Consider the following 18337-nt stretch of genomic DNA (forward strand, 5'->3'; position numbering starts at 1 on the left):
CGACAGGAATAAAGCTTCATTAAAACTAATTAAAAATGAACTTTTAGTTTACTTAAATCTTTGTTTGCCATGTTTAGAGGCTATTAATGTATTTAAGAGCGACAGCAATTTGTTACTGGCTGCTAGGTGTAACAAAAAATATGTTTTTAAAAACAAAAAATGAAATACTTTATTTTTATGCTGGGTACTTTTTTTTTAACCTTTTAGTCGAGAAATACTTTATGTAAAGCCTGAAAAGGTGGCAACCCTAGTTATAATACACGTACTAAGACGCATTCAGACGTTTGAACTTTATACATATTTTTATAACTGTTATACATATTTTCTAAAATCAAAGAGGAGAAACCACCAGTTAATACTTAACATGTACAACAAATTTCAAACAACAGTTCCCGAAATCAGAAAGTTAAGTTAGTTTTTACAGTTTTTTTTTTGCTGCACACATGATGGTGACTGGGGTAGTTTGCACCGTCTTTCTGTAACTAGTCCACTGCTTAATGTATTATTCATCAAAATTCAAATATAGAGACTTTGCTTATGTACCTACGTTACGTCACTTGTTGAATTACTACGGCTTTCCACCTTAATAACAGTAAAGTCTTCTACATGCGTTAAACTGAAGAAGTCCCCATTTTGTATCAAAAACGTTTAAATGTTAATTTTTAAATATCAACTAATTTAATTCTGAGTTGATGGTAAGAATGAACAAACATACCTTTACTTTAAATACAGTTACATCAAAGTACTGCTTAACTTTAGTAATGAGCAAAATTCGTCTTGCGATAATGCAAGATCGAGACTAAAACTGTCTTTGTACAAGCAAGACCGAACGAACAAAATCAAGACAAAAATAAAGACCGAATATGCAAGACCAAGACCAAATACATAAGACTAAACAAGAAATTTCCAGTGGATTTATGAGTTAAACTATTTGAAGCAACTTTAAAATATTCTTTTCTTGGAAGAAAACATTTTTCGTATTTGAAATTTTCAATTTGTTTTCCTCAAAGTACCTAAGAGTCTTGGCTTAATCTTCCTTTGCTCATCACTACTAACTCATTCATTTATTGTTTTATTAAATAAAAAATCGTTCTATAGAAACAGTTTGCGTAATGTGTAAAACGCTTACCTTTGTCGCTATTGTCAGCCGCAATTTGGTATGTGCTGTAGGGCGTGCACCACTTACCTGAAAGCGAATAAGCAAAATTACGTTAAACAAATAATGATAAATAGGTATACAAGTGCGTGTTAAAGCCTAATAGAAGCTTCATTTTTGTGGTCTAGCGCAGGGATGGTCAAAATAACCACATCCGAAATCTACACAGAATTGAATGAGATATATGATTGTTATCCTTAGATGAAATTCAAACTAGATAAATGATATAAGAAATAAGCATCAGTAGTATTTTATAATTTATTAAATGGAGAAGACAGGACAAAATTAAGGATGTTTCTTCTTAATTAGCTATTTAGTTTTTTTTTTAAACAGGTACGATTTTTCTTTGCATTGTCGCGATCGATTGACCCAATATCCACAATCGATAGATAGATCGTGATCGATTCCTTGGTTATTCCTGGCAATAAGTAAATAATCGCTTGAAATCAGGAGCTTCATGCACATCTTCTTGATCGTGAGATGTAATTGTTTATTTGGATTATGTTTATCGAGAAGGAACTCGATAAGTGATAAAGTTAAAACTTTCAATAAAATTATCCAGCATGAATATGACATATGCAACTATTTATGAAGCAAGGGCCCAAGTGACAACTTTAAATGTTTAACATTTTTAAGAAGAAAATCCCGGAAGACTGTTACAAGAAGATTGATATGACAACACAAATGGACAGGTACGAACGCAGGGGAGAATTTTGGGGGTTCTAAGCTCGAAATGTGAGAAATTTGCGACAAGGTCATTTTTATGCTGGGCCCAGAAGGCCGAAGGGACCAGGAGTAATAAAACAGATTACTGTAAATTTATGAATAATTTTTAGATTTCAGTTTTTGATCTCTCTACGCCAGCAAAACTGATAGTGTTAAGTATGTGAAACAAAATAAAATATTTGTAAATAATATTAAGTTTTTCCAATTTGCATTCGCCCCTCGGTAATAGCTGGTTTTTTCTCTCAATTATCTGTTCAATATTCTTTCTATTTACTAACAATCCTGTAGGATTTATTTTACATTGTACCAAAAATTGTATTAACTGTAAGTAGGTATTGAATGTTTGAGAAGTTTTTTCATGATCAATATATTGTCATAAAATTTTAGAATCAAATTCGGACGTGTTTTGAAATTCTAAAAACTTAAACCCCCCCCCCTCGAAAATATTTTCTACGTTCGCCCCTGCAAATGGACAGTAACAGATAACTTGACCTAACAGATATCATTTATAATATACTGCACAAAATGCAGAAAACAAAATGTGCACCAAATTGATGGATCTTGTTGTATTTTTTAAATTAATTTTTGTCTTGAAATACTTGCTGATTGTCCGTTGCAGGGAGAATAATTGTTAAAGTGATGGTTGTTTTTTTAATATTTTTTTTTCGTGCATATGTATTATGGTGTTGCGGTGTTATCCTATGCTGTGTTGGGGCCAGTCCCCTTAGGCAGACATTAGTTGGCGAGTGTGAGCGGTTCTATGTATGAGGATTACTAAAAGTTCGTCTTGAAATGCAAATTTCTGGTTTTGAAGCTCGGGCGAAAGATAATTATGTAGTCGAGCGGTGAGAACGGCCTTTACACGGCTTCGTCGGTCCAAATCCGATTAATCCGTCCTTTGCGCCTTGTGCAGGGCCGGCTTTGTTCTCGGCCCTGCCATGGCGCCTGCCGCTAAGCAGCTTTAATCGGAAATTTCACGATTGTGTGGCTGTGCCAGAGGAACCTGACGAACTGGAATCATTTCGCACACCTAACGACAGGATCGACCATTCGTTCCTATGTTCATAGTTCGTTTTAACTATCTCGAATACAAAAGGTCGGAAGAGGATTTTCAAACCAACCGCACAGCTCTGCTCGTCAGCTGGAAACTTACTTCCAAATGTCACTTTTACATGAATACCTTCACATGCTAATGTTGGAATTTGATATCTGGCTCTACGGAAATGGAACTGATAGATTTAAATTTTAAATAAGAGGATTCTCATTAGGCTACCTTCTACAATCTACATATAATGATATCATGTGGTGCAGTTAGATATAAAGTACCCATTGTCATGAATCAGCAGCTCCTTTTAACAGACTTAAAAAAAAAGAGGAGGTTCTCAATTCGACTGTGTTTTTTTTTGTATGTTTGTTACCCGATTACTCCGCCAATTATAAATTGATTTTGAAGATTATTTTTTGTTTGGTAGGTCATACTTCAGAGGTGGTCCCATATAAATTTTATCGAAATTAATTCAGTGCTTTTTGAAAAAATCAACAAAAACAAAAAATATATACACACTAAAAATTGTTAGAAAAACAAAACAAAAGTAGACTTCAAGACTGTGGTTACATGTACAAACTAAAAAGTAGAAAATAATATTTTAATTGCTTCAAAGCAAAATGCATTATAGAACAATCGACAAAATTATTGATATCTATGTATCTATATTTACATTTTATAATCAGTTATTTTTGGAGTCGGTGCTATCTAGACCAAAAATAACCTTAATAGAAACCTATTTGATTAATCAATTGATATATGAATGCGTGTGGTGTTATAGGCGGATGATGAGGATATCGTGGGTAGAAAAGGTTAGAAATGAAGAGGTATTCGAAAGAATAGGAGAACAGAGGACTCTATGGAAGTCAATAAAAAATAGGCGGGTAGGTTAGTAGGACACCTTCTCAGGCATGAAGGTCTAGTCAGCGACAAAGGCAGAAACAGGAGTTAGGAAGGGTAGAGGTAGACTTAGATTAGATTACTCTTCGCAAATAGTTAAGGGTGTGGGCTGTTCTAGTTTTAGGGAAATGCGAAGTTTAGCTCAGGATAGGAAAGATGATGACTGATGACCTTATGATGATGATGATGATATGAATGCGAAAGTAGAGATTAGATAAAAGAAATCGGACGAAAAGTTTGTTGCAAAGGCAGAATTAAGCTGTCCCTCTTGACTGGCTAGTTAGTTAATTAGTTTGATGATATAGTTTCCATGTAGATATGCAGATTATGTATTATATCATAATCATAATCTTATCCCAATCATAAGAATTGCACTTTTCATGGCTTTACCCCTTTCTAAGAATTGATCCCTAGTTAAGCCGCACATTAGGACTTGTCAGGTAAATGAAAATATTTGGTCTGAAATTCGGTCGCTTAGTTAAAAGGTACGACCGTTTGAAAATTATCCTTTTTTCGTTAAAAATGATATTATACCTGGACAAAGAACTAGTAATTCCGGAGACAATTTGTAATAAAGGTCTCAGAGAACGTTTCTTTCCTTGATGTATAATAATGGCAATTTTCTAGCACGTATAGTTCATTTAAACGGATAACATACTCAACAAAATGAGAAAGGATACGTGATATTTTTACAGAAAGCCTTATAATGAAAACCTGAATAATTTCATTTCCCTTATTACTGCTCTTTTTCTTTCCACGAGAAAACCCTAATCCGTTTATTTATTTACCCCTTCGTAATGAAAAGACCGCTTTCAGTCCTTTACAGCTCTGTTTAGACCAAATAAGTAACCGAGTCGCGGCCTAGTTTCCTCCTCGAATATTACCCTTGAGCGCAAACGTTCGCAAAAAAAACATCCGACGAATCCTTACAAGACTTGCAATCCAATGCAGAAAGTTGCTAAAACTAATTAACTAAAATAGATTATTCTATTAACTACCATTTTGCCATCGAGTATTAGATATTTCGCAAACGATAGAACGCATATGTAAGTAATGTATGAGAAAAAATGTTTCCCTTCCCTTTAAATTTAAAAATATTATTAGACATATAAAAAAATAAATAATAGTAAAACAAAAATACTGGGATGCAAGGGAAGAAAAAGTAGAAGAAGTGGCCGATTTTAGGTATCTAGGAAGTCAGATAAGTCAGGACGGAAGAAGTGGTAAGAATATAAAGCAGAGGATGGCGCAGGGTCGATTGGCATTTAATAAAAAGAAGTTAATTCTACGCTCCAGATCGGTCAGTTAAGAAATTCCAAAAAGGTTGTATGTTTGGAGCACTGCGTTGTACGGGTGCCAAACATGGACAGTGGAGCGGCAGAAAAGAAAAGGTTAGAAGCGTTCGAAATGTGGTGTTACAGGCGAATAATGAGGATACCGTGGATAGAGAAGCTTAGAAATGAAGAGGTATTAGAAATAATAGAACAGATGACTCTATGGAAGTCAATAAGAAATAGGCGAGATAGGTTGGTAGACACCTTCTCATGCATGAAGGTCTAGTCAGAGACATATTAGAAGTAGAAACGGAAGTTAGGAGGGGTAGAGGTAGACCTAGATTAGATTACTGTTCGCAAATAGTTAAGGATGTGGGTTGTTCTAGTTTTAGAGAAATGGGAAGTTTAGCTCAGGATAGGAAAGAGTGGAGGTGCATGTCCAACCAGTCTTAGGACTGACGTCCTTATGATCATGATGACATATACAAGGGGTACCCAAGAGAAACGAAAATTGTTATTATTCTTTCTTTATTTTGGGTAATATCTTGCAAACATCAATTTCTTTCGAAATAGTATTAATTAGATGATATACACTTATCTTCACGGTCCACCTTTTTTATATGCGTCTGAAATAGTACCTACATCATGGAAATAAACCGATGTTGCAATAGGTTATGTCAGGCGAGTAAGGAGGGTGAGAAACCGTTGTAATGGTATTTTTCATTCAAAATTGGTTGATTTTCAACGTTGTATGAGTAAGCAAGAAATCATGAAGAAAAACGTGTCAAAATTTCCTGAGATACCCCTCAGATGGTTCTCAGTAAAAGCTTTTTTGACATTCATTTAAGTTTCTGCAATTTCCTGCAATTCGTTGATTGTTCTGTGACTATCAAACATGATAGTATCGCGAATTTTTTTTAACGTTTCCACCTATCCTTGATTTTAAGGAATCACCAGAATGGGGCCCATCTTGATGAAATTCGACCACTTCTCAATCGAACAAACTAATAACAATCCGTATGTGCCTGCGATTTACGCCGTTCTTATTTTAAGTACTTTACATGGTACTTATATTCTCTACTACATTTTATAAAAAATTTAAAATAAAAAACACATTTTCAAAGTGAGTTGCACGATAAAACGAGTAAAGGTACTTATAATGCTTGCAACTGGTAATTCGTTGGTGGTTTGTACAAGGAGCCTTTAAAAACGTCGAAGAGATTTCTTGGGCTTGTCACTAGCTAAAAAGCAAATAATGAGATAGGGATAAAGAACCCCTCAAATCCGCCACTGATTATACAAAATTCGAGTTGAAATCTCCTTAATCTCTAGCAATGATTAATGATGGAAACGTAGATAAAATGAATGCGTTTTTGTAACGCAAACGGTCTAGTCTTTCGACTGTGAATGACAGTCAAATTAGAGGCCATTCTTCATGAAATCAGATAGTACATTCACCTGTAAAGGTATGCATACGTATCTATTAATACGAGATATGTTTGATGTCGAAAGATATTCGTAACATGTACCCATATACAAATTATGAATTAATGCAATGTGAATACCCCTTTGATAAACGATTTCTCTGGTTAAATTAAAGATGACATATGAATAACGGGACTTTTTATATGTATTTTTTTTATTTTATAGCATACCACATGGACGATTAAATGAAGAATAAAGCTTTCCGAAATAAGAAATACGAACAAGTACGTCGCCTTCTTATTCATGGAAAGCATACAAATAAAATTTTAAAATTATTTTGAGAATTCTAAACAAAATTGCAGTAATTGTTTAGTTCAATGAATAAAATTTGATTGAAATAAACAAATACCAAATATACTTTTTATCGAAAATTTTATTTCGTCCTACATATAAAAAAGCGAAAACAGAGGATGATTAAAATATTTAACATAAGTATAAAGTAATGTAGGTATACGAATTGCAGCTCTTTGTGCAATGTTATTTTTGTGGTACATTTGGTAAAAAATATATCTAATTGCAAAAATGATGGGTTTCATAGTTCTTAAAGTGTTAATTAATGAAATATAACTGAATTAAATCAACATAATACTGTATTAATTTTAATGTAAAAAAATTATGTACATCATAGAAAAAATTATACTACGTATTCAGAACGTAAGTTTGCAATATTTTTTCCTATTGATTTGGCCATATATTGATTGGTTTAATTCTGTTATTTTTTTTTTTGGAAAATACATGGTGTCATATTTATTACTATTACTGCTTTTTTTTTCTCTCGCTTAATGTGACACCATTATCAGATACTCGGCCTGGTGACTCTTTTTAACATATTTATCTTTTGCGTTTGCTCGATAATTTTATTTATTTTTCCCTAGACAAAAATTTTCAGTCTCTCTTCAGTCTCTCAGAGTCTTTCAGCGTCTCTGAGAGCGTCTCTCACAGTCTCTCAGTTATTGCCTTGTTGTTTTTATGGATCTCTCACAGTCTCTGTATGAGAGACTCGAACGATAAAATTGTTAATTCAAAGATTCGAGTCTCTCACAGAGAGACTGAATGAATAAAACTGAAAAATTGAGAGACTCAAGTCTCTCGTAGAAAGACTGGGATCTCTGCAATATGTTGAACTTAGAAAATTTTAACCATGTCTATCGAGACACGACTTATTGAGAGATTCGAGTCTCCTGTTTAGAGACTGGATACGAAATGAGGATCTCTCTACGAGCGACTCGAGTCTCTCGTTCAGAGACGCTAAACAGTTTTTTTCGACAGTCTCTCGACAGTATTATCTTATATTTACTTTTTAGTTGAAATTTGAATGCCTAAAACCTCGAAAAGAAACGGGTTTTTCATCTCTCTATAATTTTCTGAAGTAACCAGAATGTTTCGTTGAAAAATGTTGTGTTGTTTCACTTTCATCAAATACTACCGTTTAAAAGCTTGAAATATACATGATGATTTCTGTAAAGTAGTATACACATAGACATAATAATTGCATACATATCTATATATATGTCTGTATGTTCAAATGTACATGTAAATGTACAAACGTTGAGGTTCGGCTCTGTTCTATTCCAGCCCGGGAGCTTTAATTTGAAGGTGGTTACAGCGATCTAACGATAATAGGAGCAGGAAAACGGTGGAGCTGACGAAAAAGAAATTGTGCACAGCGTGAATTTTTAAAGGGCTCGGGCGGTTCTGCGAACCACAGCCAACGTAGTAGTCCCGCTATTGGTTCGGCATCGCGACGGCCGACGACGCCGAAGCCTTCTCCTACATGCAGGATGCAGACGCTAAACAAAAAGGAGCCCGAAGAGGCCCGCCAGTCAGCCCGGTCGTTCGTTCGTTCGTTCATTCATTCGTTTGCCCGACGTTTCGTTAAAAATGAGCGGAAACAAATAGGAGTATGAAAAACGTTCTAATGAGGTTGCTTTGTGGGCCTGGAGAAAAGGAAAAGAACATTGTCGGAAGCGAAACTGGTCTAGTTATGTATTAAAATGACGGCATGTCGTACAGTGGCATTTTTCCAACTTAATTAACACGAACTTAGACAGAAAAATGCGTTTTCGACGCCTAGATTTTTTATGAAAAAAAAAGTATATTTTATTGGAATAGTTTGCACTGCCATTGTTTTCAATTTCAGTTACGAAATTTTCAACTTCGACGTCCATCGTCGGTCCGTCGCATGACTAAAAATTCGCCAATGTTGAAGTATTAACTCAAGTAAATGTATTTCTAAAAGCCTTTTCACACGAGCTACATTTTGTAGCGCTTCCGTCGCGCTACAGTAGTGCTACTTCGTATACGTATATAAATAGCGATTTTTACAGCGCTTTGATATTGTAGCCAATGTAGTAACGTACCTATCTATTTCAAATTTGAAGAAACAGGTATTACAATAGAGTCGCAGAAGAATGATGATGAGGACCTTTCTTTTTAGTGCTTCTGATAAATAAAAAAAAGCAGAAATCGAAAATATTGTATCCATTCTTACATCAGCAATCGATTGATAAAATGATTTCTATATATCTTCCAAGATTTACACCGCATTACTAAAAATAGGCCAGTGGGAATGCGTTAACCCAAGTATAAAAGCATTTTCACACGGGCTTTTAGCAGCGCTTCTGGAGTGCTACAGTTGCGCAATAGACCGATGATGGACAATGTCGACGTCGAAAATTTCATAATTTCAAAGATTGCATTTGGAATAGCTACAGTGCAGACTATGTAAGGAAGAGCATGGCAAGAAGGAATGACTGAAAAACTTTTAATTTCGACGTAAATCTTAGAAAGATGTATAGAAATCCTTATATCAATGGATTGCCCAATATTTCCGATTCTTTATATTCTTTTTCTTTTTTTTTTAATTTATCAGAAGCGCTAATAAAGTAAGCTTCTCATCGTTTTTCTTCCGCGAATTTATTTTAATACCTGTTTCATTAAATTTGAAATAGATACATTACTACATCGGTTACAATATCGAAGCGCTGCAAAAAATCGCTCTTTATACATATGAATTAGCAACTGTCGCGCTACTGTGGCGCGACGGAAGCGCTTCAAAATGTAGCTTGTGTGGAAAGGCTCTTATACATACGAACTAGCCCAATTCAAGCGATCGACGCTACAATTCAGCGACTGTAGGGCTACTTTTTTAAAACGCTGCTTTCGTGTAAGAGCATCAATTTAAAACAGTGGATTTCAAAAAATCGCGCGACTGTAGCGCTTCTAAAAGTAGCCTATATGAAGAAGCTGTATGTTTTTGGTCAGTAGCCCGACTGGAAATTAGTTCAGAGAACCCGGATTATGATCAGATGCGGATCAGATTTTCCGTAATACGGGCATCTGTTCAGTTTCTGATCAGGGTACAGTACTCCACTCCTTGATCTGGTCATCCGATCAGAAATTGATCAGCGCACAGTCCTCTATCTGTTGATACAACCATCTGATCAGAAATTGATCATAGTAGAGTATCCTATCTCTTAATCGAGTCATCTGACCAATTTATTATCACAATCTAATGCTACAAATTCTATTACGGTTTCGGTACAATCTTTAAATCAAGATTGTATGAACTGGATCTTTAATCGTGGAAATATTTATTATTTAAACTTTAACAAAAATGCATCCATTGAAAATATGATAAGTGAAACGGATCCGTCATGGATTTTAGAAACGGATCCGTTATGTATCTTAGAAACAGATCCGGCATGGATTTTTCAAATGGATCCTATGTTGATCATATATGGCGTGACGATTTTCCATCATACCCGGATCAGAAAGCCTGATTTATTTCTAATCAATCTTCAGGCAATTCTGATTCGCATCGGATCTAATCTAATCACTAACTGATTTCCAGAATGGGAACTGATTTGCTTATGGGAACTAATAAGTTTGAAATGGCGATTAATTGTTGAGCAAGAATTAATTTATTAGTCCGTTTTACTTATAAATTCCTGCCGATACAACTCCTGAAATATTCAATGCGAATGACATATTAATGTTAAGGTAGATAGGTAGTTATCTGTATTCAACGTGGTACTAAATTAAATGAATTTTAAAGAAGTCTTGATTGAATGTCTGAATTTTCATTATGTAATCGGTAGATAATCACATGGAATATATATATTCTAGTGACAAGGATTATGTGCGGGGGTTTTAAAACAGGATTCCGGTTACTTGCAAATTCAATTACGTCTATGGTATCGTGACTGTCTGCCTCAAAAGTGGATTTCAGGGCAGTTTTGCATGTGCGATGCGATATCCGATATTGATTTTTGCTAAATAATTACGTCCTGTAACGAACTAACCAGTAAGCGGTCCCGTATTGCCGATCGATATCAAAATATACGGATTTTTGTAGGCATCACGCACAAATGTTACGTGACAAATGCAGATCTTGATAGTTTTCGAACGGTCTGATTTTTCTGACCCACATTGCCCTAAAACACATTTGCCACGAAATATCTAATGAAATATTGTTACGTTCACAGCTGAAAAGAAAAAAAAACAACTGCGACTGTTAAACCTACGTAATTATTCGGATTAATTACTAAAAAAAAACTTTTAAAGCAAACTTTGCATGAGGATGTAGATTAAGTAGAGTAGGTATTAGCAGAAAATTAGTTAATCCGAACGAACACGTCATTTTTTCATTAGCACTTAAAATAAAAATTAATTTGTGTAGAATAGCATTGGAATAATTAAATGGACGTGCAAATAGTTGCAAAAATAAATCCAAATGGCTATTTCGATATTACATTAATTCTATTTTGAGTACGTGAAGTTTAATTATTGTAAAGCATACATGAAAAGAATGTTTGTTTATAAATAATTCCAAATCCAACGTCACAGAGTAACACATGGAATATATAAATTCAATTATCTATGAATCAAAAGTTAGTCGATATGGCTTAACAAAGGATTAAAATCTATAAAGGAGCCTTCAAAATTTTCCAACAATGCCATTAAAGTAAAACAAAGTATTTTAATTGCGAAGTATAAGTGATATTTAAAATTAATTCTACCTTACTAAATTTATTTATTTCAACATTCTCCAAGAGGATGAATTTAGCCTTGTCGTTTACGATAATTTATACATTTTGCATATATGTAATAAAGGGAAAAATGAAACCTGTTAGAAAATCATGAAATAAATAGATTTAATAAACTAGGATTCATTTTGAATGACCAATTTGTAGGTAATAACTCCCCTTGTGCTACAGATGGCGTTCACTGTGCCATTTGTAGTATTTTCTAAAACGCACTGTTAAGACAGCAGGTAAAAGTTGGTCTGTGTTCTGTCGGAGCTGCCTGCGACGCGCTGATGAGATCCAATAGGATCGAAATCGCGATCCGCGTCTGGCAGTTTCGACAGAATACAGACCACTTCGAATTATTTTATTCGATTAAGCTAACGTGCCTATCACGTTGAGGTTGGCTACGCCGGGATTCGTTTTCAGCAAGTAGATATCCATACAAGTGGACCTTGTTGGAGCATACGTAATCCTAAAATGTAGCATCGTGCTACAGATGACGTTTACTGTGCCATTTGTAGTATTTTCCCCTTTTGTATTTATTTTAACTGACTATCATCCCTCACCCCCAGATATTTATAGTACGCATTTAAGTAACTCAAGTAAATATTACTCTCATTAGTAAACAGCTAGTTCGCCTGAGGAAGTCCTCGTTGTGGCAATATATATGTTACGAAATAAAAAGTGATAATCTTGAAGTGTTTCTTTATTCGTATATGAACATCCACTTTCATCAAGTAAAGGTAGAAACAATTCAAGTAGTACTTACTTCACATCAAAATAGGGGCGAACTGGAACTGCGGCATAATACTCACTCCGCCATTTAGACAAAATCTGGCGGGCCTTATCTTTCTGCCCACTACCACGTATTAGAACTCTTTTGGAGGATAATAGACACTTAGGAAAAATAGGAATCAGCTAGGCAGAGAGCGCATGTGTTAATAACTGTGATAGAAAATTGAAAACAGAAGACCACTTGTTCCGACATTGAGATAACATTGTTCTGAAGAACATAAGAGAGGGAATGATTGAAGTAAATATAGAGGTAGGAGAAATCCTAGATGAAGTTATTTAGACCAAATCAAAGAAGAGTGACAAACAGACTGTAAATGATAACTTATTTGGATGGTACTCTTCATGAAGATTTTTAATTAAACCATCAAGAAATGTAATAGTTTTCGGTATGTTCTAGTGGTATAGATTTCTCGATTAATCTAAAAAAAGCATAAATGAAGTGGGTCAAAATACAGTGGTGTTTGAATAGAGAAGGAGATCGAATAAGGGTTGTCTTTGTTTCTGATTAACTAGATTAAAACACTCCTTTATCCTCTGTATATATATGTATCTATATTCTCCGACAGAATTTAATTAGGGCACGTTGTATACATATATATTTATATCAAGAGTTCGAACAGCGGCCGTAGGAAAAGACGAGCATTGACTCTGTTATTATCGTTATCTTTATCAGTCGGTAGCGAGTTGCCGCTTTGTTTGGTTTAAATTGGATGCCAGAGGGCTGGTTGGTTGATAATCACTTCAAACGTGAATTGCGAGGCAAAAAGTCGACTGGACCATTCGCTTTCAGCTTGAAACCTATCCGATCGCGATCAACAGTCATGTTAGGCACCACGTGAATAAATACATCAGTGCATAGAACAAACGTAGTACAATATGTAAGTCGGTACTACTCCAATTTTAGTAAAACTCCGATAGCCTACTTAAATCACTGGTAAACATCTCACCATCCTACTATTTTTTAATTAAAAAAATTGAGTATTTCACAATAGAATTTGTGTTTCACAAATACATAACAAATTTTCGTGAACAATTACGAGAAATATCTTTTCCGTTTAAAAATCAGGTACTACTTATAAGGTAAATCGAAGATGGGACAGATTAAAAAGATACTTTGATGACTGAAAAACGTTTTCTTTGGAGATGGACCAGATACCCGCTTTGTATCCGAAACTAGCGGATCCGGTACGCGGAAAAATCACTATCCCATGCATTTCTAGTTTTTTCTTCTTTTAATGCTATCCTTTGTCAAAATGCTTAAGCAATTAATGATTTATTATTTCCGAAAGATACAATATAGTGGCTTAAATCTTTCCCTCGGGGAAAGCTTGGTGTAGAATTTCCGATAAAGTTTAGTATATTACCAGGAAATAACTACTGTAAGAGATGGATTATATTCCTTGCTCCAATTGAGCATATCGATGACGACTAATTTATTTAAACACAGGATCATACAGAGGTAATAATTGTGGAATATTTATCAGTTACAATTTTTTTAACCTAACTTGTGTTTGATTGTTTGTTTTTAAAATGGGATTGCAACAAAAGTAAAATCCACATCTACATTTTCTTTCTAGCAATGAACACAATAAAAATAAGTAAATGAGTTGAGGGACAAACGTAAAACAATATTCAGTTTTTTCTCTAATGAAAAAATAGAAAACTTCTGATAATAATGATAAATTATTAAGACTAACCTTGAATTTAAAGCATACTCTAGTACAAAATTCATATGGCTATAGCGACTTCGGATGTAACGTCGAATTCAAGTGGAGCGACTGTTTTTAATGAACCACTTTTAACAAATCCCTAGTAATCCCATGTTAGTAAACTTTTGAATAAGTATGACTCTTAGATGCACATTTACTGCAAAAAAAGGGGAATCGTTTCGAAATTGAAAAATGGTGATGAAAACTATACATACGTGTCTGTATCTCTTTACCTTCGCCTGTAACGACTTCCGGATATAACGACACACGATCTGTATAAGCAAATTGTAAGAACATTCTTATTAGTTTGAAGACCTCATTGTAAATGTAGTATTTTTTTTATTGCAAAGATTTTTTAGTTTAGAGATAGGGTTTTGGCGAAAACTAAGGCAAAAATCTAAGATTCTACCATAGAGATATCCTTGCAGCTAGACTACAAAAATATTATAATTTTGTTTGATAAATAAACTGTTTNGCCGGAGCAAAATAATTTCAAACTTTTTCCCTCGTTAAGCTGAGGGAGTTTGTAGTGGATGGAAAATCGAAATTGAATTTTTTACATTAATATTGAACATCAACCTCTATTACAATTAAAAATGTCAAAATTCAATTTAAATTTTCCATCCACTAAAAACTTCCTCAGGTTAGTGAGGAAAAATATTCTGAGGGAGTTTGTAGTGGATGGAAAATCGAAAATGAATTTTCACATTAATATTGCCTACTAACCAATATTAGTAATTAAAAATGTCGTAAAGAAAAAGTAATTTAAAAAGAAATTATCAGCAAATTATCATATAAATAAAAGGATTTCGTTTTGTTTTTTTATTTATGTAAGTAGAACATATCGCGTAAAACATGTCTCTGTAATTCAAAGTCCATTACTATCAGGTGAATACCGATATTAGTCGACCTGGTGGACGGCGGATGTTCCATTACAATCCACAAAGCGAATGTCCATTTGGTCTATGTTTGTATGTATGCAGCAAGTATGTACATATATGTAGGTATGTATCAATAGTAGGTAGGTACCTGCATATATATACAAACATAAAGAATATCGCTGCACTTTTCGAGCAATGAAAGCGGATATTCTATCGCGGTACGGTTTATAAGCAAAATTTGAGTTGAACGACTCTCATGTCGTTGGAGAGTTAAAAGCAGTTGAAAAAGAACCGTTTCGAAACCGTCTTTTCCGTGCACTGAAACCTACCCATGCATTAGTAATTTCAATTCCTTCAAAAGGACCTTTTTCTGATGATTGTACTTTTTAAGGCTTCGAACGTGACATTAAGAAAATCCTCAAAGCAATGAAAATTACACGTTCCGCGTTTTCGGTTGGTGCTTCTAACCTTTTTACCATTGATAAACAACTAGAAAAAGGAAATGCACATTTTGCATTTACTTAGATACTTTAAAATTTTCCAAGATGATCTAGCAGAATTTGTAGTATACAAATGGCAATCCAAACCAGTGACGTACCTTAAAAGATTCTCTTTTCATTAAATCTTTCTAGAAATGAGGCTTAGTACTTCTTACCTACACACGATATAATGATATTTTTTCAACTGTAGTTTTTAATAATTTGGGAAATAAGGCAAATATCCTAAATTCAATCTTATCTAAAAACGATCAAGATGTAACAAAAAGTAACATAGCCTCAATCGAGTTATATTAATTACTATTGACACACGATTTTAAATATTTACAACAGTTTTCCAGAAAAAATCGATCGTTTTATATTTAAAACCTTATAACAGTAATAGGGACTTTTAATTTCGCATTGAAAGGTATTATTTAATATGGGTCATTCAATTTGAATTAAGATAAGATTGTTAAAAGTAGGTTTCGATTTTTCCGGCTGTGAATAACGTACAATTTGCCCGTACCAAAAAAGATAGGGTAATTGGTACTAAAACGAACCGTCCAGACCGCAAGTTTTTAGCTTCTGTGATTTAGATGCTATTTGGTCTTATTCAAACAGCTGCTTTTTTTTTTCAAAGAGTTGAATATTTCAAAAGCTACTAAATAAGGTATAGGAATTGTTAATAAAGTCGACCTAAAATTAAACAATGAAACAAAAAAAGTAATAATATATGGGGTGCATCATTTTAAATATCGTCCAAAACAAATACAGCATCCTTTATAACTGAAAATGTTTTTTGTGCATGCACCATATGATTCCAGATCATTTTTCATGATCATAAGGTCGTCAGTCCTAAGACTGGTTGGACACGCACCTCCACTCTTTCCTATCCTGAGCTAATCTTCGCATTTCCCTAAAACTAGAACAACCCATATCCTTAACTATTTGCGAGCAGCAATCTAATCTACGTCTACTTCTACCCTTCCTAACTCCCGTTTCTGCCTCTAACATGTCTTTGACTAGGCCTTCATGTCTGAGAAGGTATCCTACCAACCTATCTTGCATATTTCCTATTGACTTCCATAGAATCCTCTGTTCTCCTATTCTTTCTAAAACATTTTTATTCTAAACATTTCGAACGCTTGTAGCCGCGCCTACAGTCAATGATTCGCACCCGTACAGCACCGCGCTCCAAACATACACCATTAAAAATCTTTTTCAAATTCTTAAATTAATCGTTCGCGAGCATAGAAGTGACTTCTTTCTCTTCCTTTGCTTTATACTACTACTCCTTCCATTCTGATAATTTTTATAAAACATTTCTTTAATTAAAAGTATAATAACAGAATTATGGTCGAAACCTTAAGTGGAACATCCTGTATAAAGAAAGAAGCACATTCGATTAAATCAGCAAAAAAAAAAACGAATGCATGTTTGTAGAATTTTTGCTTTTAGATAGTCTGTAACTATAACTGTAACATAAGGGTAGTGTGGTAGTTTCACGAAAAACTGTGTCGAAAAAGGCGACAATATTTCATAATAACACATTTTCACATTGTATAATGCGGTGCTGAAGATATGAAAAACAACTGTCACCACTGTCGTAATTTAAACAGAATTATGTTCTGTACATAGCGGTCATACATAGAATCGTACATCATATTTGCGTGTGTATATGTGAATGTTTGTCTGAATAATACCATTCGAGAAAGAAGTTAGAGAGGGTATAAGTGCGGGCTCGCAGCCAATTTTTCTCATGAATATGGGGTAAATATTGGTAGAAGCCGCGACTGGCGTGGAGAGCTGCCATCTGACATGCGTCATACGACGGCTTATATCTGTTGGCAAGCTCCTTTAACCCATATATTATATTCCACTTGAGTAATATCTTTTGCTACAAAGTAAATATTTGCAAGTCGAAGAAAATCTCAAAGAAAACACTAAAAGCAGACAGTCTGTCCGTTCGAAACACTGAAATTCGATAACTTTAATAAAAGATGTCGATTTAAAGCTATCGGGATGTTCTATATTTTCAGCGTTCTGTAAAAACAGTAATTCAATTAGGTAAAGAACCAGCTCAATAGAAACAGAAAAAAATGTATTGTTACTTTCGGTACCTGCTGCCATTTTCTTTGGAATTTACTTATTAAAAAACATATTATATTTGTCTAGATTTATGAAAAGAAATAATTAGTTAATTATACCTAATTAAAATAAAGAGGAACTTTACAAAAACGCCTAAATTTGAATTAAAGATAATAGACAATATCATTATAAAATTAAAGTAGAAAAATCACTTTAAAAGTATTCTAAAACTGGAACTTAAAATTGAAGAAAAGAAAAAGTATGTAAAATTAACACGCGATTTCCTTTGGGTAAGATTCCTCAATCTTTTATGATGCGAGTTTAATAACCACACTAATCGCAGACTCGAAGCAGAGAAAAGTGATTTTGAGAAGATTTCCATATCGCCCTTGTAGATGGAACATTGCGAGAAATATGCTACAGATCGTTGCCCATCAACTCGGACAATAATTCATCAATTATAGTAAGGGCTGACTCTGAAAGCCTTTTTTTATTTGGCGAACTTTTACACCTTATTTTATTGGTAGACTAACTTCATGTAAAAATATTCAAGTATTGGAATAAGTCAACTAACTAAATTGAACATTACTATACTAACAGCTATGTTGCTACTAAAAGGTAATCCATATAAATTTGGTATCGTTATACAAATAATTTTTTTATTGTGTCAGAAATACTTTGAACTGAAGTAAGTTAGTTGTTGGATAATTTATTTATAAAAATTTCTGAACTATTATTATTATTGAAGTATGAAATAAACCTAACCTAA

General features: G+C 34.0%; 1 protein-coding gene across 4 annotated transcripts in view; it reads right to left on the reverse strand.

The window, feature by feature from the left end:
* Positions 1 to 18337, reverse strand: part of LOC108745102 (teneurin-m) — a 286594-nt gene that overhangs the window by 52605 nt on the left and 215652 nt on the right. For 3 of the 4 annotated variants that reach the window (XM_025975752.1, XM_025975751.1, XM_025975754.1), the window contains one exon: positions 1130 to 1186. The exons of the other annotated variant lie outside the window; for it this stretch is intronic. In XM_025975752.1, the coding sequence (XP_025831537.1) occupies positions 1130 to 1186 (57 nt within the window). The remainder of the gene's footprint in view (positions 1 to 1129; positions 1187 to 18337) is intronic. 4 annotated transcript variants of the gene reach the window in all.

This window comes from Agrilus planipennis, unplaced genomic scaffold (assembly GCF_000699045.2).
Source record: "Agrilus planipennis isolate EAB-ADULT unplaced genomic scaffold, Apla_2.0 scaffold37, whole genome shotgun sequence".
Classification (NCBI taxonomy): domain Eukaryota; kingdom Metazoa; phylum Arthropoda; class Insecta; order Coleoptera; family Buprestidae; genus Agrilus; species Agrilus planipennis.